This window comes from Amblyomma americanum, chromosome 9 (genome assembly GCF_052857255.1).
Source record: "Amblyomma americanum isolate KBUSLIRL-KWMA chromosome 9, ASM5285725v1, whole genome shotgun sequence".
Taxonomy (NCBI): domain Eukaryota; kingdom Metazoa; phylum Arthropoda; class Arachnida; order Ixodida; family Ixodidae; genus Amblyomma; species Amblyomma americanum.
Window position 1 is genome coordinate 61,168,327 of NC_135505.1, and position 23,206 is coordinate 61,191,532.

Consider the following 23,206-nt stretch of genomic DNA (forward strand, 5'->3'; position numbering starts at 1 on the left):
GCTGTAGTGAAGGGCTCAGGAAATTTCGACCACCTCGGGTTCTTTAACGTGCACTGACATAACACAGTACATACACTGGCCTATAGAATTTCGCCTGCATCGAAATTCGGCCTCCGCGGCCGGGATTGAACCCGTGTCTTTCGTGTCAGCAGCCGAGTGCCATAACCACTCATTCACCGCAGCGGATCTCCAAGTCTTCTGTCTACTCTTAAGATACATATTATTGAATAAAATGGAAGGCTTCTATGGCCTGCAAGTGTTGAAGCACAATGGTTCATTGGGAAGTGTGCAGAGGCATGTTTAGAATGGGGTTTGTAATAGAGTAAAATATAAAACTGTTCTGCTTTTTCTTTTGTAATGTTTCGGTTCTAGTTACCTTATAGTGTATTTTAAGTATTTTTTTTCTATAAACTGGTTTATAAGTGGTAATTAAACAAATTCTATATATTGCGTGGGTTTTTTCAAAGTTCGACTGCAATGCATTCTCTCATAAACCACACGGGTTAACATTATGTTGAAACGCTTGATTTAAACTGAAGTCCTTTGTATTTGTATATAATGGATTGGAAAGATATTAAAATGCTTTTAATTCTGAATAACTGCCTGTTAGTGTTCAATAAGTAGGCTGTGTTTGCTTCGTATTGCTTAATTCTAGTGCTTTTATAGCCGGTGAAACTACGGCTTCAAAACTGCTGTAGTATTGTGCGGATTTAACATTTCTCGCTTTGCTAACATCTGACCCTTTTCACGCAATGTATGCTACGCCAATTCTGTCATTGATCTAAGATCTGTCGATACAAGTTTTGCAGCCTGCTATTGCGCTTTTGGCTCGGTTGGGATGAAATCTTGGATTATTGTGCCGGGTGGTACTGTAAGCTGCATGCAAAAACCGCAAAACATAGGTTCAGTAAACTCTCCAACTATTTTCGCCCTTCGCCAGGCCAATTGTGCGACAAATGTATTGTGCTCCCGTTCTGATCATCGTCAATTGAGGGCACAGCTGCATCGTACGACAATACCCACGACGCTGTCAAGACCGGCCAATGCCCCATTAGAAGATTTAAATAGACTTCATGCTTTGTCTATGCATTCTCTGTTGACTTTCTAAGGGAATTTTTGCAAGGGCCGCCAATGCGGACTTCCGCATAGGCCGGCGGGAAAATGCCGTTAGTTTATTTTGTTATACGAAGGCGAAGCCGGCAGCGCTTACCGCAGTGAGATCATTCCTTAGTTGATATGTGAGTGAAAGGGTCTTGTTCAGCCCAGATAAGAATTTCTTTAGACAGTCTATACATGTCTATAGACTTGTCACAGTCTATACACTTGGCATAGACATGCACTAGCCTATAGACAATCCAAATCATCATGCCCAGCATTCCTGAATAAAAATTTTGAATATTGCAAAATATGCAGGTACTGTGATGTAAACGCTGAACGTAATGGTCGACTCTTCCAATGCGTCACAGGATCTTTCTTTTAGTGTTTCCATCGGTCGCATCGAGCAGTTAAGCCTTCCATAGAAAACCAATGGGGAATGTTTTTGCCGATAGCGAAAACGTAAATAGCAAAAAAATGCAAGCCTGCCGACGGGAGATCTGCAGATATATTGATTGTTATATTGAAATTTTGCAATATATAAAAAAATTGCGCCCATAAAATCTTTCCCGTTTGAAAGATGCTTTTGTCCAGAATTATTGGGTATGTAGTGTGTAGACATTCCGTAGATTACTCGCCATATATTTTTAGTAGGCTTTTCGATAGGCGCTTCATAGACTGAATACACAAATGGAACTATCTATAGAAGTCAATAGAGAGTATGTAAGTCATTTTTACTTGCTTTTATTTATTTCCCGGCCGTGGCGGTCGAATTTCGATGGAGGCGAAATTCTAGAGGCCCGTGTGCTGTGCGATGCCAGTGCACGTTAAAGAACCCCAGGTGGTCGAAATTCCCGGAGCCCTTCACTACGGGGTCTCTCATAACCTGAGTCGCTTTGGGACGTTAAACCCTCACAAAACAAAACATAAAAAGCTTTTATGTATCTATTACCAGCTCAAAGACCCAATTAAAAGGGTATTTCAAGAGGGAATCGAGTTGAGAGCACATGGTTGATTCGATGGATGATCTGAATGTTGATGGGTCGAAATGAAGTACGACAGCGTCGGGCAAAAGATTCCATTCCTTTGCAGTGCGAGAAAATGACATAAGAGCGCATGCCCGTGCAGGGGGAGGGCTCCTGATGATTCGATCTTGCAGATCGACATTCGGCGGGCAGGGCTGACAGTAGACTTCATCATGGATGATAGTAAAAATAGTGGGAAAGACCCAGTCTTGCAAAAGTACGGTGGTCTGCTAAGTTTTGTAAGATGAGCATTACATTATAGTTGTGCATGATAGGAATAGGCTGCGCGGAGACCAAGCTCTGCTGTGCGTGTCGCAGGGGCTCCGACCGTACCTCGGAGCGCACCAGCGACAAGAGCAGCGACAAAAACGCGTCGCGCGCCTCGCCCATCTGGTCGGCGAGCACCTCGGGGCGCGAATGGACCGGCAGTGGCGCCCCTGGCGGAGGCATCGGCGGTGGCCTGCGCCTGCTCCTGCTGGGTGACGACGGCGACTCGTGGGCGTGCGTGTACGCCGTGCTGGCCTTCGTCACCGTCGCCAGTGTCGCCATGATTGTGGCGGCCGTCATCTCCCCGGAGACGGTGCGCAAGGTCTTCGCCTTTCTGCTCAACATGGACTCCGCCGTGGTCGTGGCTGCGGCCGCCAGAGCTGCCGACGCGTCCAACGGCGAACGCCGGGATGCGTGAACACACTCCCATTTGCGATGTTTTGCAATTCATTATCCTTGTTATAATTAGTTTACGTTTTACCGAAGGAGCAATACATAATAGGGGGCAGCAAAATAAATGTATAAATAATAATAGCAGACGCAGGTTATTTAAACGTATTGTAATAAATAAGCAAAAAATAAAACAAAGGGGCTTGTTTCGGAAACTATGAGAATTATCTTCCGTTTGAATTTTGTGGCATCCGCCCCGGTGGCTCAGTGGTTAGTGCGTTTGTCTAATGATAATAATTGCTTTTTGGGGAAAGGAAATGGCGCAGTATCTGTCTCATATATCGTTGGACGCCTGAACCGCGCAGTAAAGCAAACGATAAAGGAGGTAGTGAAAGAAGAAAGAGGTGCCGTAGTGGAGGGCTCCGGAATAATTTTGACTACCTGGGGATCTTTAACGTGCACTGACATCGCACAGTACATCGGCTTCTAGGATTTCGCCTTCATCAAAATTCGACCGCCGCGGCCGGGATCGAACCCGCGTCTTTCGGGCCAGCAGTCGGGCGCCATAACCACTCAGCCACCGCGGCGGCGCACCGTCCTTTCGTGACTGTGTGTGTGACACACACACACACACACATACATACATACATACATACATACATACATACATTATATATATATATATATATATATATATATATATATATATATATATATATATATATATATATATATATATATATATCACAAAAGTCTTCCCAGAAATTTCTAGTGCAGAAAAGGGGCACACGAACGGAAACAAAGATTTATTTACGACTTTCGGCCGGGGCCCAGCCTTCGTCAGGTAATGCACAAAGCATCTGTGCTTGGTCCTTAAATACCTGTCCTACGAAAAGGCATGTGACCAGCCACTAATATCTGATTACAATGTAATAAAATGCGCATGGCGTCCTAAGTGACGCACAGTGATGAGGCTTACAGGCTTTCGGAGTTGACACGTGCTCCTCGCAAGTAAAAATAGCATAGGAAAAATTTTCTCTGGGGCATGCGGAAAGCAAAAATAAATAACCCGCATTGCGGCGTTGAAGGCATGACACCGAAACACACGGCCAGTCACTTCGCCATCTGATAAACAATGAGATTAAACAAAGAAAGAGTACACGGGGCATAGATGGTACAGTACACAGGTATTCTAATAATTGGCACGTGTTGGGCTCGAGTCCTGCACATTTGAGATACAAAAAAAGAGCAAAGGAGTAAGACAAGCTTGTACAAACATGCTAAACAGTACTGCATGGATAGCACAGAAAATCAGGTGCAAGAAAAGGCAATCATCAGCACGTGTTGCATTACTCGCTACTTTCAGAGGAAAGATATTATCCCGGGGTTTTCATTCAAACCAGACGTGAGTGCTCTGAATTTGAAAATTAGGAGATTCTCGAACATCTCTGCCATGATGAGATTTGAAGCCAAATTCAAGTATTGTGGCTGCAGTGTTATCACATGAGTGGCCGGGAGTCGCGACATGTCTTGAGAGCGAAGATTAGGAAGGGTATTGGCATGTGATCGGTGGTTATTGAATCGCAACCTGAAGGTTAGCTCAGTCTGTCCGATGTACTGCAGCTTACACACACCGCATTCGAGAAGATAGATAACATTGATGCTGTCGCAAGTGAAATTCCATTTTATTTTACAGTAAAAGTCTGACCTAGTACTTCTTGCCAATGTGGTAGTGGTCATATGAGTGCATACCTTACAACGCGGTTTTTTGCAAGGGCGGCAGCCTGTTGGAGAGAGGTTAGTTGTTTTTCATGAAGTTAGCATGTCGCGCAGGTTCCGTGACCTACGGTATACGCTACGCGGGGTGGCTGTAGAAGGATTCGTGTCAGGCGGCTGCTCTGCATAAGAATATTGTGATGTTTCCTGAAGATGCCGTTAACATCGGGCTTTGATGCACAATGGGTTAGCACTAAAGTGGGGTTTGATGGCCGTTCCACGTGTTTATCAGAACGACGGATTTCCTTGCGGTCCATTGCATCTGCGCGTTCTATTGCGTCGTCAGTAGTTTGCGGTGGGTATCTTTGTCTTGTAAGAGCATTTCGCAGTTTCCCACAGTTGTCAGCAATGCGGGAATCGTATGAACGAATCTTTTCAAAGCGAAGTGCATGGCTATATGGTATACTATAGTCTTACAGTGCCTCGCATGGCTACTTTGGAAATGCAGGTATTGATGGCTGTCGGTCGGTTTCCTATAAAGCTTAGTTGTGAGTTTGGTGCCATACAAAGATACTGTTACGTCCAAAAAATTAATGACATCGAGTATGACTCCGTCAAAGTAATTGAAGGGTGAACGTTATTAAATGCTGCTATGAAAGATATAAGTTCTGATTCGCCGTGCTGCCAGGTGAGAAAATATCTATGTAGCGCTTGTAATAAAAGGGTTTTAAGCTACAACTGCCAAGGAGTTTGCCCTCAAGTAATCCCATAAAAATATTTGCATAATTCTGGCCTATTTTTGTCCCCATTGAGGTACAGCTCACTTGTACAAAATGATCGCCATTGAATTCAAAATTATTTAATTGGAGAATTAGCCTCAAGAGTGGATGTATCGGCCACCTTGTCGAAACTTATATCATCGTACGTGTCAAGTACAGTGCGAATACCATCTTCATGTGGAATATTAGTATAAAGAGAAGCTACATCCATGGTCACAAGTAGCGAACCATGAGGGACATCAATGTCAATAATATCTGTTAAGAAATGGTTGGTGTCTTTCAGGTAAGATGGAAATGTGGGTGGGATAATGTTGATTAAACTGTCAACATAGCGGGACAAGGGATCAGTGACCGTTCCAATGCCTTAGTCTATGGGACGGCCGGGATTGTCAGGTTTATGTATTTTAGGTAAAAGATAAAATCTGCCTGCAATTGGACTCATATGTACTAGTGATTGTTTTGCTTTTTCAAAAAGTTTTCCATCTTTCACAAGCTGTCCTATACTATCTATTATTATTTCTTTAAATTTGTCCGTAGGGTCAGCATCCATTAATCGTTTATAAAACGTGGTGTCATTAAGCTGTCTTTCTGCCTCAGCAATATATTTGGTCTTGTCCGTGACTACCACTGCGCCACCTTTGTCTGCGGGCTCGATAACTATTTCAAGGCGATTCTGCAGTGACTCAATTGCTCTCGTTTCATCTGTAGCGAAGTTATGCCTGAAAGAGGAACGCTTTTAATACATTTTTAGAATATCCTGTCGCACAGCGGACGTGTATAGATCGAGGTATTTGTCCCGTTGACAGGGTGGGCTCCATTGACGATGTGATGGCATATCAGTAGACGCGAGCCGTTTTCCAAATCACTAGCTGGAATTCGTTATAACCACCCGTCGCTGGACAGAAGTTCAAACCGCGCGAGAGCACAGCAGTTTCTGCGAGTTCATTTTTATTCAACATTAAGCTGGGACGTGCACATAAATAACTTTTCCATAAAACTTTCCTGCATCGCTGGTGCAGTATCACGCTGTCGTAGCTTGCTTCTATTATCAGTCAAGCTTCTTCATATATAATGCCCTCTTTAACTCTCACTTAGCATATTGTTCTTTAGTTTAGAGGACAACCACGAGATCAAATTTAAACAAGCTTGCAGTTATTCACAAGAATATTGCCCGTTGCATCGCAAATATTGCACCTTTGTCATCTTGTAAAGAATCCTTTTCCTCCCTTAACATTATTCCCGTAGACAGCCTACACGACTTTCGTTTATTACAGGCAGCCTGCTACTCCTCCCCACAACTAAAAAGCACTATAGCATTGTTGGCGTCTTTAAAACAGCGCATTACCAATTCAAACAGAAACACAAGAAACAGAGACAAATGGGCAATCCCGCGCTTTCGCACTTTCTATAAACATCAGTCCTTGACCCATAACCTTCCTGTTGCGCTCAGCAAACACTATTCTATTCATGAATACAGTGTCAAGCATGCTGCATTCCTATTTTGCTAATATACGATTTCTACTGCTGTTTTTGTTCTGTTAGCGAAATTTCAAATTGAATTGCACATTGATGTTATTACTCTTTTGTTGTCTTGCTTTGTGTCAGATCTTTTTTTGTGATATGCATCATGTATGCTAAATGCTGTGTGTGTGCTATGGAAATAGTATAGATAAGTTTCGTTCGTGAACTTTTTGGGTGAATATTTATTTATCTATTTTTGTAAACAAACGCTATTGCTATGTATTGGGTCTCCTGGGCCTAGTCAAGCTCATAGGTTTTAGCTCAGGAGACCTTTCCAATTTCTGGAAAAATAAAATATGCATGTATGTATTTAACTCACTGTTAACCACATTTTAATTACGTGTACAAAACTAGAAAAACTGAGTAAAAAAACATTTCACAACATTCTACAATGAATACATCCCATTGTACCCCAAGTTGCTTTTAGGTGGTTAAGCACGGGTTGATTTTTCAGGTATTGTTAAGTTTCTTAGAGAATCCAATGCTATAAACAAACTCTAGCTATAAAAACCGTAACTTTTAACAAAAACATTACCCGCCGCGGTGGCTCAGTGGTTAGGGCGCTGGACTACTGATCCGGAGTGCCCGAATTCGAACCCGACCACGGCGGCTGCGTTTTTATGGAGGCAAAACGCAAATGCGCCCGTGTGCTGCACGATGTCAGTGCAAGTTAAAGATCCCCAGGTGGCCGAAATTATTCCGGAGCCCTCCACTACGGCACCTCATTCTTACTTTCTTGTTTCACTCCCTCCTATATCCCTTCCCTTACGGCGCGGTTCAGGTGTCCAGCGATATATGAGACAGATACTGCGCCATTTCCTTTCCCCAAAAAAACAATTATTATTATTTTCGTCCCGTCATCCTGGGACTGGAGTGATCTAGCACAGGACACCGTGCATCATATCAACGCCATCCATTTTAAGAAAGCTATCAAGACCACTGTTGTTGAACTGCAACGCCCATACCTCATTTAGTGCCCCATACCAGGGGCCTTTGATGTATCGAATACAATAAAAAAATAAAATATGTTAACGGTGGCTTAGCTTTCGTTAAACCGAGGGAGAAGCAGCAGCTCCACGGTGGTTTAGCCTGGCAGACTTGTCATGCTTCAGCGCAAAGGTGGGGCGCAGGCAATGCCTACAGCGCCGGCCAGGGTAGGCCGAACAGGACTATGGCTCTGACTGCTAGGCGTCTCCGCCGCTCCTATTATGCTCGCCTTAAGGCGTCACGTCAGGGCCTAGCACGTGAACACTGCATGTCGACTTCGTTCCTAGTCGCGCCGGCGCTGTTTCCGTTATGTACTCGGTTAAACGGTACTGAGGGGAAATTGAAGTTGGCTTGTATCGTTAGAATACCAGCTCCTGATCACAAAGACGCCCCTCTTACTGAAAACAAAGCTCCTGTAAGGTAGACAATAGCAAGAACCAAAATACAGGTATCGCCGCCACAGGCCAATCTCTCGAGTGAAAGCGTGATGACGCCATAGGATGAGACGCCACCTTGGAGAAATTTTCCTTCCTCCATGGATGCCATGAATCTCTGAGGCTGACAAAAGAAAGTTGCATCGTTCAGTATTGAAGTAAGTTTTCTTTTGAAACCAATAGTGCACTTTTATCACTCAAGGAAGACGGACAAAAGACAACCTGAATTTTGGAAGCAAAGAAAACCGATGATTGGCGGCGCCACAGGCGACCACGAGAGTGTAGGTTTTTATGGCGCTTCGCGTCTATGAGCTTCACGTGACCCGTGGTTTTGTTTTTGATCCGCCTCGATTTGCAAGCGCCGAACAGCAGAGGAACGCCAAGTGACGTTTCAAGTGTTGGTTAACCATTGAAGGAGCCTGTTAAGGGTGGTCAGATGATCGCCACGGTCGATGAGAAACTATGATGGCACGATGGTCGGTGATCGTACAAGGCAGCCCTTGTGTATTCGCACGCTCGCCGGGCGAAACATTAACCGTTGTGCCAGTCAACTTCAAACTACTTAACGGAAATTGTTTAGTAGGGACGGGGGACAAAATACAAGGCAGTTAAGAAAAATAGTTTTTGAACTTGCCGAGACATTGAATCCGCGCTCCTCTAAATTCTTTGTTTGCGGCTCCATTCAATATTTTCGGCAGTTGGGCGCAGCTGTTCTATTCGAGCTCTCGACTAATTTAATCCATTCACAGTACACATCTTAAGGTACATGAAAGTGGGCGCCAGAGCCCGATCCAGTGGACTCCGGAAACGTGCGGAACCCGTTGAAGCGTCGTGCGTCGGCTCTACTTTTAAGCCGCCAACTTTAAATGTGAGCGCACTTGAGCACCCATCCGTTTTCTGCGGCAAAAAGAAATAGTAAAACGGCCCTTGCAACCGTGGTAAACCTCCTAGACGCCGCCTGCTGCACCGTTCAAAGGCGCCGTTGAAGGAATCATAATCCATTGGCCCCCAAACCTCGGACAGCCTCTGATGCTTAAGACGCGCCGACCTTGTCCTCGCCCCTCGCGACTTCCCGCACTGGGGTTGCATTTAGTTAGGAACGGTGGTCACGGCGGAAGGGGGAAATCACTCGCGTGCGCATAACCTAACCGCCCTCCCTCAAAAGCATCGCACGCTCTGTGGGGCTGAGTTCGCTGAAATGCATGCCGGAGTTTTTGCGAGAACTTCGCTGTCGTGTTCGGGAGCGGGATCTATCCTCACTTTGGCAAGACGCCGCTGCAAACGCAAACGAAGCCACAGTAGCGACCCCCGATAGATACCTTTAACGTGCGGCGGCGGTAGCTTTCATTTCGGCTGCTGCTAGACCCTACCGCTACCCGCCATAAATCACGGAGTCTGCATTTATGTCACGTTTCACCTCAATCCGTCCTATGACGTCATAAGAGTGCGCCGAGTTTGAATCGGATAGACAGAAAAAACTTCGAATCCAAATTTCTTTGAAAGAAATGCATCTTTCGTTCCCGGACAATTGCAGCAACAAAGCCATGAAATGCCGAACTATCAGATTTTGCAAACAAAAAAATGAATAGAGTTCTCCTCACTGTCCCTTTAAGCAGGGCGCGACGTCACGCCCTAACACGTAAATGCCGCGTTTCGGCTCCTCGCCAATCACGTGACCCAGTTTTGGTTGACCTTGACGTCCCTGGTTTGACCTTGAAATTACCTTGACCTGTCCAGTTGCCGAACCATTGGTCTGTCCATTGATTATCCACCGGTTCCCCAATTTTAAACTTAAGGACTGATCTTGGCTGAGCGTTGAAGGTCATCGGCAACGCACGGCGATCTCCGCCGGAAGCCTCTAATAGTGAAGCTACTGCTTCAAAAATAAGGCATACATTAAGGCTTAAGTTGTGGGCGGCACGCCGTCAAGCCGAGCTGGCTGCTACGCGAGACCGTACTTCGTCGCAGGCACGTACGCTATTGCACTGTCTTACAGCTAAGGCACGCAAATATGAACGCGACCTCTCTCGACGGCAGTGACATGCGTGGCGCGAACAATTTTCTGCAAAATCCTCGAATACCTCTCTCTGGCGAACATTCCGTACAATGGAACGCGGTCGCCGTTCGACTGACGCAGCGGCAACCGTATGCTTCGCGGCTAACTTGTCGCCAGATGATTTCGCCAAAAGCAGCGCGAAAGTTTTTCCCGAAATACGATGCTGTGCCCTCTTCAGCCGCTAGTTTAAATATGGCAGGCATCCCAGCGCATGTATATCAAATGCCGTCTGATGTCGATGTAGATGGAATTGCGTGTCCGTTCTCTATGCCCGAGTTGCTGGCTGCGATAGATGATGCGAAACGGAAAACAGCACCCGGCCCGGACAATTTTCAGTACGAGGTGTACTAGGACCTGAGTAGCTGTGCACTCCCTCAACTACTTGACACCATAAACAAAGTATGGTTCGATGGCGTAGTGCCCGAGAGCTGGAAATCCGCTGTCGTGATTCCTATCCCGAAACCAGGAAAGCCTCCGACGGACCTCGCCAACTTGCGACCTATCTCCTTAACTCCTACGCTGTGCAAGCTTGCAGAGAAAATGCTAGCCACGCGATTGTCATGGTGGCTAGAGCAGAAGGGTTTTATCACCCAGTACAAATCGGCTTTCGTCCATATATTGGTACAGAGGACGGGTTGTCTGTCTTATCATCTGCAGTGTTGTCATCTACCCGCAGCCGCAATGTGCGCACTGTTTTAGCAATGGACGTTGAAAAGGCATATGACAACATCAGTCATGCAGCCATTGTGAACTCTACTGACATGATTCACCTCCCTCTGAGAGTGCGTAGTTTTGTCCAATCGTTTTTGCAAGGCAGAAAATTTGCAATACGCCTCAGCGGCGAAGCGGTCGGATCAATTGTTCCTCTCTGCGGCGTGCTCCAGCGATCAGTACTGTCGCCGGTGTTATTTAATATTGCTTTCATCCCGCTGGCTTGGCGCTTACATGAGATCCGTGACATAAAGTTTCTTCAGTACGCTGACGACATCACGGTGTGGAGTACTCACCAAGATCTCCGTACTCAGGAGGCTGCCCTTCAATCTGCCTTGGATGTTACCTGTAATTACGCATCATCCATCGGACTTCAACTTCCCGTGCATATAACAACATACACGTCAGTCGCCAACCGCTGGGGACGCCGTAAACTTGCTGCAAGTCCAATCCGGCTTTGTCTATCACGCATCCCACTACAGGAAAGTCCGAGTGTAAAAATCCTTGGCTTATTGATTCACCAATCAGGATCAGCGACTGCATGACTTTCTCAGGCAAAGAGGCAAGCTATTCAGACTTTGGGTTTGATTAGGAGAATTGCCCATAAAACTGGTGGCGCAGGCTCGTTCGTTGCACGGCAATTGGTGAGGGCAGTTCTGCAGCCCCGTATTGTTTATCAAGCCCAGTTTCAACATCTTACAAGAGCCCAATGGGATCGCTTTGAAGCCGTGAACCGAGAGGTTATGAGGACCATTACGTGCCTTCCACGCATCACACCGGTCATATCTTTGCAAGAGAATGCGCAGCTCAATACCAATGATCAACTGGTGCAGCAGCGCCGTGAAGCGCGCAGCCTTAAGGCCAGTCTATCGCACTCCACGCATGCGCTGAGGACTTATGCAACGTAACACCTCATTCTTCAGCCGCCAACGCCAGTTCTTCCCCCATGAAAGTTTGTACAGCTCATCGACAACAAGCCAACCGATAATCGCCTGCCAACATCTGCTAATTCGGCGTCATTGCTTCGCCAGAAATTTGAGGAACAAGATGCTTGCCTGCCCGAAGCATGCATTGTTGTCTACGTAGACGCAAGCATACAAGACTGAAAAGCAGCAACAGCTATCTACTGCCCGTGGAGACCTGCCCTGAATCAAACCTCTTGGTTTCAGGTCACGGAACCCCCATCGTCCTTTTGTGCTGAGCTCGTTGCAGTTCAAGAAGCACTCTGCTCCGTGGCCGACATAACTATGCTCCCTGCGGCACGCGTTGTCATGCGCATTGACGCCCTTCAAGTTGTCCGGTTGCTACAACATGTTATTCTCACAGCCGGCCTCCTCTACGGCGCGGCGACGACGGATCCGAAAACCGCGGCAGCAACGGAGCGGCGCGGTGCTCTAATCGAAAGAGGCGCCGGAGACCGGCCAACCAGTTAGGGCGGGTGCTCGCTCCTCTCACGTTTTTCCCGCGTGGGGAAAAAAAAGAACAAAAAACGGCGGTGGCGGAGTCCGAAGGAGCTTGTGAAAGTCGTCTGCTTGCGCGTTGCTTTGCTTGACTATACATGGCTTGCACTGACGTCGTAGCTGGGAACCCAGGGATACTGTTCCGCCATGTTGGTGCAGTCGCAGCGGCCGTGGTGCACTTGATGCAATTCGCGCGTACGGTGTACTTCGACGGCGTTGCGATGGTTATCTGCGCTGTTGTTGGATGCTCCAACCGCACTTGTTGGGCGAAACACAAACTTTTTTCGTCTTCCAAAGGTCATCGAGCATCAAGGTGACCGTACGAAAGCTTTATGCGCGAAGCGACGGGAGGTGTGGCTGGCTCGTATAAAACGTGCCGATCTCAACACCGAAAGGACGGGCATACGTGTTTGCGGCGCCCACTTCGTAAAAGGTAAGTCCGTTGCATATGCACAGTGTTTATTTAGGTGCATGACGTACAAGCATAGCGGAAAATCTCATTTTAAACAAATTTTTCTTGCATTTTGTAGGCAGACCATCAAAACTGTGGGAGGAGACGGACCCGGACTGGGCCCCTACGCTTTTGCTCGGCTACAGCGCAAAACATTGTGATCCCGGTAGCCACACTCGCGCGGCAAGACGACGGACCCAGAAACGCGCGGCTCAAGCGGAGTGTCAGGCTGAGGAGTCGGCAACAGTGGAGGCTACGAATCCAAATTAACATTGGGCACATCTCTGCGAAGGCACACGTCACTGTCGATCTTGTCGCGCTACCGGACCGTCGAAAACGGCAGCAGCGATGAGCTTGATCACTTAATGCGGGCCATAGTGCGCGACGCGACAGGCGAGACCTAAATTGTTGGTCGACAAATCTGTAGCGAGCGATAACAATCTCTCCACGCATGACCGTTTCTTTTTTGCGCAATAACTTGTTGTGTTTCCAAACTAAGATAAACCAGCAACGGTTCCTTTCATATGCCCATAAAAATAGAATAACTCGTGATTTAATCTGAAGTCGTCCAGGTTCAGTACATATGAAGAAATGAATCACTAGCCTGACAGTTTGTAAACAGTTCTTTTTAAAACTTTACAGAGTGATTGCTTACACTCAGTCACTTGTGGATTTAATAACCGTTATTTCTTTACTCTAATCCTTACAAAGATCAATGTCCTGCGGCTTACCTCTCCAAGTAGAAGCACCTTGTCCCCTTGCAGCTGTTTTGCCGACAGTCCCTTCACCCAGCCGCTAGTGAAATAATTATGCGCCTCGGTGGACTTAAACGCCTTCATTTCTTCAAGGGTCAGAAAGCTTTCAGAAAAAACAAGGTAATTGACGATGTCACCGTAACAAATCTGGAAATATGTCGACATCGCTTGTGTCCGTTCCCGGCCGCAGCATGAACGGGTCGATATTATCGCAGAGACGCACTTTTTCCGCATACCGAACGCGCTCCGACCCCGTAAGATCTAAGCGGTAGGTAGCGTCTAAAGGCTGCTTACTGAGAAGCGGCGGCATGCCACACAAAAGGCAACAAAATCGCACGTGTTACCACTAGCGAGGAAACGCGTGCGATACGCACTCCACCGACTCCGCACAGACTGCACCAACATGTCCGCCGCAGCGCGCGCCGCCGGACGTGACGTCACATGCAAACCATGTATTATCGCAGAACAAACATGCGATCTCGCAAGCGGTGGCTGAAGTTAGAAGTCAGTTGAATAACTTTGCGCAGTTCCACATTTCTACAGCGAAACACCACGCGTACAGCACCAAAATATATTTATACGAATATAGCAAGCTACTATTAAAGCGCTGCGCGCACTGCAGTCACATTATTCTGGCCAATGTGAACGAAATCGAACATATGTAGTGGGTAATGAACTCTGTTCTCAATACAGGAATGGTTTGTTAGGGCTTGCTAGATTGTTCTCTATACTAACGTTCGAGAATTAGGCTGGCAAAACAGTTTGGAGAATATTTTACCAGTATAGGCTAATTGAAGCAATGAGGCCCTAAAAGCTAGCAACAAGTAAACGGGGCTTCAACGCAGCTTTCATCGCAGGAAGCGGCTAAAAGCCGTCAGCTCGGCGAGGTGGTGGCGGCCTTCGACACAGCGCTCGCGTCGTCGTGTTTGTTCCGTCCTCGTGTTTTTGCGCGCTGTTTTACCATGGATAGTAGTAACCAACTTGCTCAGCTTTCCGTACTTCTTGCAATGTTATTCCTATGATACGCTTTTTTATTACTCCGTTGTTTTCGTTTCGCGTTTCTTGATCCTCTTTACTGTATTTGCATTCTTTTTATTTCAGTTTCTTTTTCTGCACTTTATCTTATCTGCCCCGTCACCTTTATCCTCCTTTTTGTCTTCACCTGAATGGTTTTTCTTTTCATCAGCCATCCCCTTCGGTTTAAACCTGGTAACAGGCTTTCGTCCCCCACTTCGTTGCCGTCCTGAACTCCCTCTGCTCGGCATAGTCCACGGGCCGTGTTTTTTTTTAGGTTTTGTCTAAGCTAAGGTTCGTTCTTCGGGCTCCACAACAGGTGCCCCCCCCCCCCCCCCCCCCGTCCGAGGCGGTATAACAGACCAGATCAGGCAACACTTGACTGAAGGAACGCAAACTGAATCTTTATACAGGAATTCACATAATCCGCCTTTTTCACGACGCGACTGCGCATGCGCCCATCCCCTGGCGGCGGTGTCGCGAAACATATTAGATGGGTCGCTCGCTCCACTCGAGACCGGTCGTGGAAGTGTAAATAAACCGGCTTCCTACGCGGGGTGCGTTGCTGCAGCCGTCGGGCGTTCAGCGCGACGCATTTGGCGATACCTACGAAATGTGTTGCATACGGCAGCAATACCCAATATATAAAGGGAAGTAAACTCGGATTTTTTCGCTTTCCGAGCGCTTCCCGGGACAGCCTTCGACGCGAAGCGTGGATAAAAGCAGTTCGCCGGCTCGGCGATCGTGCCGCCCTTGGGCACCGTCAAGCACGTCAAGACTGTCCGAGAATCACTTTGTGACAGGTACGGACGAGGTACTGTGTTTAAATGCGTGTGCAGTCTATCACGAAGTGTTTTATTCATGGGCAGGAAAGCCTCGAATGTCACCGCGGCACCCAGACTTCGTTCCGGCGCTTTTTGCTTTCTCAAACAAGAAGGCCAAATGGACAAGTGCTGTGAGCCGCTTTCAACGCGCGATGGAGCGGGCAACGAAAAAGAAGCTACGAGAGCATTCACGCATGGTGCTAAAATTTTGTCATAATCTCCTATGAAAATTTCCTTGTTTATGCCACTACACCCTGGCCAATCCCCCCGTGTGGGTATGTGCCATGTATTAAGAGGCAGAAGAAGAAGAAGGTGCGTTATGCGTGTGTTCGAATCATATCCATGATGAAGAGCTCTGCGTGGTATCGCCAGAATGGATTAATGTGCGCCTCTCGCGCTCGTCTTTATGGACGCGCATGCTTGTTTAACCTATGCAGCGGTGTGCTGTGGGAAAATACAGTGAAATGCTAGCAGAGCTGCTTTGTTGCGAGTACGCTTGTGCTTTTATAGCTCGTGTAGCTATTCTGCAGCGCTTGAGCACAACGATTGCTTGTGAAAACTGTTGTCCCCAGTCGTTTTCTGTACTACGGCGTGCACGATGTAGTATCCACCTTTCATGAATGGCAGGCATATACAGCGGAAAACGCCAACCTCACTGATCGGGGATATTTCATTGAACATTATGTTCCGAATGTAGCCTTCATCTCTGAAGCGGCGGCCCTTGCTAGCTAGTGTTCGCATCGCATGCCGGATGATCGGAGATACTGAAGAATTTGCTTTTCGGTGGGCACTACAGCCTGCCTCGGACTTCGCACCAAGCCATCAGTCAACCCTATAAATCCTCCAGGTACCAGGTGCTGCCCAGGAGACACGCCATCGTTGACAGATTCCAACAAAACGTGCTCCGCAGCGGCACTCAGTCCGGCCGGGTTGGGCGCACAGTACCCTACCAGTGAGCTTCCAACGTTGTACGCGAGGTGGCAGCACAGGAAAATGAAAAAAGGCGGATTACAACAGAATAAACGGCGAGTGATTACGTGGAACTGGCTTAGGGAAAATCTTCCCTCCTTGGCATCGCCGAAGATGCAAGGGATCTAAATCTGGCTCAGAACAATTTTCCAGGCTCCGGAGCCCGGTTTTGAAACCTAGGAGCCAGTCCCACATTTGGCACCACACAATCATAACAAACTAACACATGATTTGTATACAAACTGCATGGCATGTCTTCCAGGTTCCTCAAGGTTCAAACCCCTCTCCCTAAAATACTCAGCACGATAAGAACATCAAAATTGCTTTTAAAAAATGGCATTCCGGGAACGGGCCCTCGAAATGATTGGCCCACTAGGTTTACGTGCCACGCCCCATACTTCAATAATATTGCTCAAACTCTCTCCCTAACCAAGTAAAAAGAGAAACAAACGAGAATACATCAAAGACACTCTCACGTGTCGCCGGCTTCCTGAGAACCCGTGACCTGGCGGCTCCCAGCATTACGGCAATTATCGGTCTCAACCGAGCCGCTACAGCCGCAAGTAACAAACTACTCGTCTTCGTGCCGACTGTTTACGGGCGTCCCCCCAAAAATCTGGAAAGCGGCGCCAGCCTGTCGTTGCTGCCTTTGAACGTGCGTCAGCATCCCTTTTGTAAGTACACCTACGTTTCGTTAACCCGGCCCACTTCTCGAGAGCCGTTGGTATGCCCCGTCCTCGGGCTTCGGCGCCGCCGCGGCTCAACGGCTCGGGCGTCTGCTCGCCGCGCCCGCACCTGACCGTACTCTGCGCATCGCGCGAGCGTCCAGACCCGTCTCGCCCGGCGGTGACGAGCGGGCCTGGCGGATCCGCCTCGTTCGGCGAACGGATGGAAAGTTGGTCAACTTCAACTTTCTGGCGGACGAGCGCATCCGGCCGGAGACCGGATTGCAGCTATTGACTGCTTTTCCCGTGACGTCAGTGACGTCCGAGCCCCTCCGCCCTCCGCCTCGGTTCTGCCCTGCCGGGGCAAGATGGCCGTCCGTCGACTGAACTGGGGAGCGCGGCCTGGGCAGGGGCAGCGATGTCGCGAAGCATATTATATTGGACACATCTTGATATTACCAGTGTTCAGAGCGACTGCAAACTTCGCCGCGTTCAGCAGTGGCGAGCGATAGTTCCACTAGTTGAATTCTGTAATCATCTACGCTGACGGAGTTGACAGAGCGCCTCTTCAAACCGATGCAAGACCTGTGCAGTGGCGGTGTCACGAAGTGTTTATTTCGAGCTGTTTGTGGTTATTGTAAGCGTTTGTAATTGCTGCGAGGGTCATCACGGACAGCGGCGAGTAACAGCTGCTCACGGTCAATTTCTTGTGCGTGCATGAGCTGCATAGCACAGTGACAAGTCTCCGCGTAATGAACGCGATTGCGATCGGAGCGAGTGCTTTTACGTCAAGGCAGCGAAATGTGTACCTGCGAAAGCTCACGACGGACGCCGTGCTTTCCGAATGCTGAAATGATCGTGGCGTTACGCAGCTAGTCGCATTCGTTGCGATGGTTGCAGTGATCGCTACCACACGACGTTATTTTTGCTAGGTATCCATTACCATTTTGACCGCGATTCGTGCGGGCGCTGTGCTCGAGTACTGCCGTGTGTGCGACGTGACACGATGTTTGCTGCATGGCCGTCGGACTGTTTCATGTGCCACTTTTTCATGTGCCACAGGTCACATGGGTTTTCACTTAAATGAGGTTGCAGATTCCTTAGCAAGAGCCTTTCTCTGCGGCCCAATTGTTGCTGTCCTGCCAACGTGTGCATATACAGCTGCGGTGAGGTTTCGCGGTTACACAATATTTCAGGAATTTGCTGCCTCGGCTCTTACATCATCTCCCAAACATCAGCATCTTCTGCATCCTTGGAGTAGCAAAGAATGGCGCTCACGCAGACTAGAGGTCTCTTTCACGCGCTTGAGTTGCCGGGTTCCCCTTCTAAATTTCTACCTTCTGAGATCTGGCCTGGCAGCTTCCCCACTGTGCCCTTTTCGTGCCGAACCTGAGACAATAGATCACTTCCCGCTGTTCTGCCGCCGCTTTTGTCATTTGAGGAAGCGTCTTTTGCAAATTCCATTTCATCAACTGGGCTTGCCTGTGTCTTCCGCGGTTGTTCTTTCAATTGGCGCTTCTTTGCTTGGACGAAGCGACAGGAGTGTGCGCTCTGCTGTGCAAAATTTTCTTCAAGAAACGCAGCGACTCCTATTCTAATTTCTTCTTCCCGCTCTCAGTCAGTACGACATTGCAACATTACAGGCATTGTGTACTATTATGCACATTAAGCAATTGTCCCGTCTTTGATCTCCAAGTTAACTGGACCCCTTTCCTTCCCCCTTCCAATCTATCAGACTACATCCTATTACCACTCCTTTTCCCGTCAAAACTTTCCTGTATCCAGCAATAAACCGCCTGTGTCTTGGCCACTCCCCCGTAGTGGGTATGTGCCAGCAACGTCTGAGGCCTTCCTTCCTTCCTACTGACATTGGCCGATACCTCAGTGTGGGTATGTGCCATCTTTTGATATAGGCTAACAACAACAACGACTGACATTGCAATTCGACTGAGGTAGTTCCACTCGGCCAGATGTAGCTGTCACGTCACTCCTGGTTTAACAAGAGCTAAGCCATAACAGTTTCTTTCTCTTGTTTTTTGGCATGCGCGCTGGAAACGCCTTGCGATCGCTCTAGCAGCCTTACAGGACGCATCATTGAAGAAATTGCCTGGTGGGAGGGTAACACGCGCAGGAAAGTTTCAAAGACGATGCTCGTTAGACGCTATCATCTTTCTGGGTTTGCGTGCACTACGTTAGGAAATGCTATTCATACCACATCAGTATGTGCACTTTGGAATCCCCGGGGCAGCAAACTTCATCGAACAACACAGAAAGCACTATCTGACACACCCAGTAGGCCATTCGATAAATTTAACTACCCATGCACGCTACTTGCCGGTGAATTGCCGCAGATGCGTAGCTAAAAATACAATAGCGTGAAGCGGTAACAAAAATACCCCCATATAACGGTTTAATAGAAGAAAGCAAAAAGAAGCACGAATCAGTGCTTCGCGAGTTAGCGTTGACAAATGGCGCGGGCCATGATGAGCCAATTCGCGGCTCCCAGCTGGCGACTTCGTTTGCAAGCGATGGTCCTAGATTTTTTTTTTCACCAGGACACGTTGAACGTGACAAACCGTTTCAAAGAAGCAGGCCGCGTTCACCGTAAGCATCGTCACCATAATCTCCGCGAAGTTGCCCCTAGAAATAGAAAACTTTCGAAGCGGAGTTCCTCTGGTGTGTTCGAAAACCTCTGGCGACAGCTGGGGTAATGCATTCCTACCAACTTCGCTTACTACTGGAAGGAAGGAAGGAAGGCCTCAGACGTTGCTGGCACATACCCACTACGGGGGAGTGGCCAAGACACAGGCGGTTAATTACTGGATACAGGAAATTTTTGACGGGAAAAGCAGTGGAAATAGTATGTAGTCTGATAGATTGGAAGAGGGAAGGAAAGGGGTCCAGTTAACTTGGAGATCGAAGACGGGACAATTGCTTAATGTGCATAATAGTACACAATGCCTGTAATGTTGCAATGTCTTACTGACAGAGATCAGGAAAAAGAAATTAGAATGGGAGTCGCTGCGTTTCTTGAAGAAAATTTTGCACAGCAGAGCGCACACTCCTGTCGCTTCGTCCAAGCAAAGAAGCGCCAATGGAAAGAACAACCGCGGAAGACACAGGCAAGCCCAGTTGATGAAATGGAATTTGCAAAAGACGCTTCCTCAAATGAGAAAAGCGGCGGCAGAACAGCAGGAAGTGATCCATTGTCTCAGGTTCGGCACAAAAAGGGCACAGTGGGGAAGCTGCCAGGCCAGATCTGTGAAGGTAGAAATTTAGAAGGGGAACCCGGCAACGCAAGCGCGTGAAAGAGACCTCTAGTCTGCGTGAGCGCCAGTCTTTGCTACTCCAAGGATGCAGAAGATGCTGATATTCGGGAGACGATGTAAGAGCCGAGGCAGCAAATTCCTGAAATATTGTGTAGCTGCGAAACCTCACCGCAGCTGTATATGCACACGATGGTAGGACAGCAACAATTGGGCCGCTGAGAGAGGCTCTTGCTAAGGAATCTGCAACCTCATTTAAGTGAAAGCCCATGTGACCTGGTACCCAAAGCAACCTTACCGAATTTAGATGCAGCGGAATCAGGAACTTAAAGAGGCGTAATGGCCGAGAGTCAGTGGGCGAGGATAAGGAAGAGCAAATGGACAGAGAGTCTGTCATAACCACGACCTGGGAAACGGTAGATTCTAATTTTCGTAAGGCTAAGATTACTGCTAATAATTCAGCCAGAAAAATTGGAGTGAAGTCAGGAAGACGGAGAGAAAAAGACCAATCCAGTGAAGGTGAAAAAATTCCCACACCTGCCTTTTCGCGATCCTGCGAGGCATCGGTAGCAATAAGAACATGAGAGGGAAAGGACCTTAGGTGGTCCTGCAATAGACCCTGAAGAAGCGGGAAGGGCTGCAGCTTTGCATTCGATGGGAAAATGTCATCGAATTCAATCTGGACAGATGAGGAGTTGTTATATATTTGGCGGACATCAGTGAAATGGATATTTATGCGATCAAGGAGGGACTGCACGTAACATATCTGCGGGGTATGAAATCGAGACCAGGCAGCACTAAAAAAGGCGGAAGGTTGACTAAGAAATATTATACTGGAAGCGTGAAGAGGGGAGTCGCACAATTTTAAAAATGTTTGAACTGTTAAAAGGCGAAACCTAGCTGATAACGAAGGCATTCGCGCCTCAAGGTGCAGAACAGCATTGGCGACATATTTTGGAAGCCCCAGACAAAGGCGCAACGCCTCACGCTCCAAAAGCACAAGAGGGCGAAGTTTATAGGCAGGAGCTCCTGAGAATAAAACACACCCGAACTCCAAAATTGGGCGGACGTACATTTTATAAATCATCAGAAGCGTATGCCTTCTCATGCCTGACCTAGCACTACAAAGCCTGCGCAGGATGCCAATGGCCCGAACACCTTTTGCAGAAACTTGCTCAATGTGTGGCCGCCAGGAGAGAGTAGAGTCGTATATTACACCGGGATACTTCACCGTCTGGACTTGAGGTATTATGTTATTTCCATAGACCAGGCAGATGTTTACAGGAACAGAAACTGGAAATACTAACAATGCGCATTTCTTCACATTAAGGGACAGATGAATTCTTCCTAGCCAGTTGTCAAGAACATTGAGGTAATTTTGCAGGGTGCGATAGTGTGAATGTCACCTGCTGATGCAAAAAATGCAATATCGTCGGCGTACACATAAGTTTTCACATTTTGAATGCATGGAATTGAGCTTAGAAAAATGTTAAAAAGAACAGGGGAGAGAACTGATCCTTGCGGAACACCTCTTGTCTGTGGAAATCTCCTTGAGGAAATACCATTTTGGCAGCAGTAAAATTCTCTATTTTCTAAAAAGACAGAAATCCAGGCTACAAAATAGCTTGGGAAGTTGAGTTCCTGTAATCTTAGTAATAGAGTCGAGTGCTCCACGCTGTCGTATGCTTTACTGATATCCAAGGTGACAAGCGCAGCAAACTGTTTTCTATTGCGAGCTAATTTAATACGACTCTCAAGATCAGTATGAGCACACCAAATTGAACAACCCGGCCTGAAACCAATTTGACATGGATTCAATACAGCATTTTCTGAAATGAATGACATGACACGGCCGAGAAGGACCCTTTCCACCAATTTCACTAGGTTCGATGTTAACGAAATAGGGCGTATATTGTCTAAAGTTAAGCCCTCCCCTTGCTTTTTAAGCAATGGAACTATTTCAGCAAGACGCCACTCATGCGGTATCCAAGGACCTTTAATAGAATGGTTAATTAGAGCCAACAGGTCTGCAGGAGATTCATTGAACAAAATTTTGATCATAGATGAAGTGACCTTATCGGGGCCAGGAGCCGCTGGGGATAAGCGCAGAACAATTTGCGACAGCTCAGGCATAAAGACCTCAGTGAAATCACTTGAGGTGCATGTGAATATAGTAGGAGAAGGTAAAGCAGATGTAAAGCGAAGCTCTAGGCCACACGCAATATCTTCTAAGGCCTTTGCGATGTCAGCAGGGGACTGAACGAGGGATTCAATGTTGGCAGTCGGAGGAATCACCTTGTTGCGCCTCATGAAACTAAACAAGGCTCGTTTACTGCCCGATTGGGAAAGGAAATCATAATGATTTGTATTATACTCCTCCTTTGCACGGGCGACAGTGCGCTTAAATGTTGCTGCAACATACTTATAATCCAGCCAATTTTTTGGGCATTGATTGATGAGAAGTTTCTTCCAAGCTGCTTTCCGTCGTCTATATGCACGCGTGCACTCAGAATTCCACCAATTGTTCGCGATTGCACCCTTTGTTCTCTTAACCAAAAATTCAGACTTTTGCCTTGCATGGTCCAGTACTGAACATAGATGTGCAGCCTTGCTTTCGGCACTTATCTGAGCGCGAGTGTCTGAAGTGATTTGGAGGGCTGATTTTAGAGTGTCTTTAAAGCAATTGTAATTTATTAACGTGCGCTGATGTCGCTCAGGAAGAGTTAATTTACACGCAAACTTGAAACTAATCGGTAGATGATCACTGTTTGTTGCACAGTCAACAGGCGCCCAAGACATAACGGAGACTCCTGGGGAGAAA

At 47.4% G+C, this 23,206-nt stretch overlaps 1 protein-coding gene across 1 annotated transcript in view; it reads left to right on the forward strand.

The window, feature by feature from the left end:
- The window catches only part of LOC144104802 (uncharacterized), a 55,771-nt gene extending 52,777 nt beyond the window's left edge, over positions 1 to 2,994 (forward strand). The window contains exon 5 of the mRNA XM_077637989.1: positions 2,439 to 2,994. Coding sequence (XP_077494115.1) covers positions 2,439 to 2,805 — 367 coding nt within the window. The 3' untranslated portion in view covers positions 2,806 to 2,994. The remainder of the gene's footprint in view (positions 1 to 2,438) is intronic.
- The last annotated feature ends 20,212 nt before the right edge of the window (positions 2,995 to 23,206 follow it).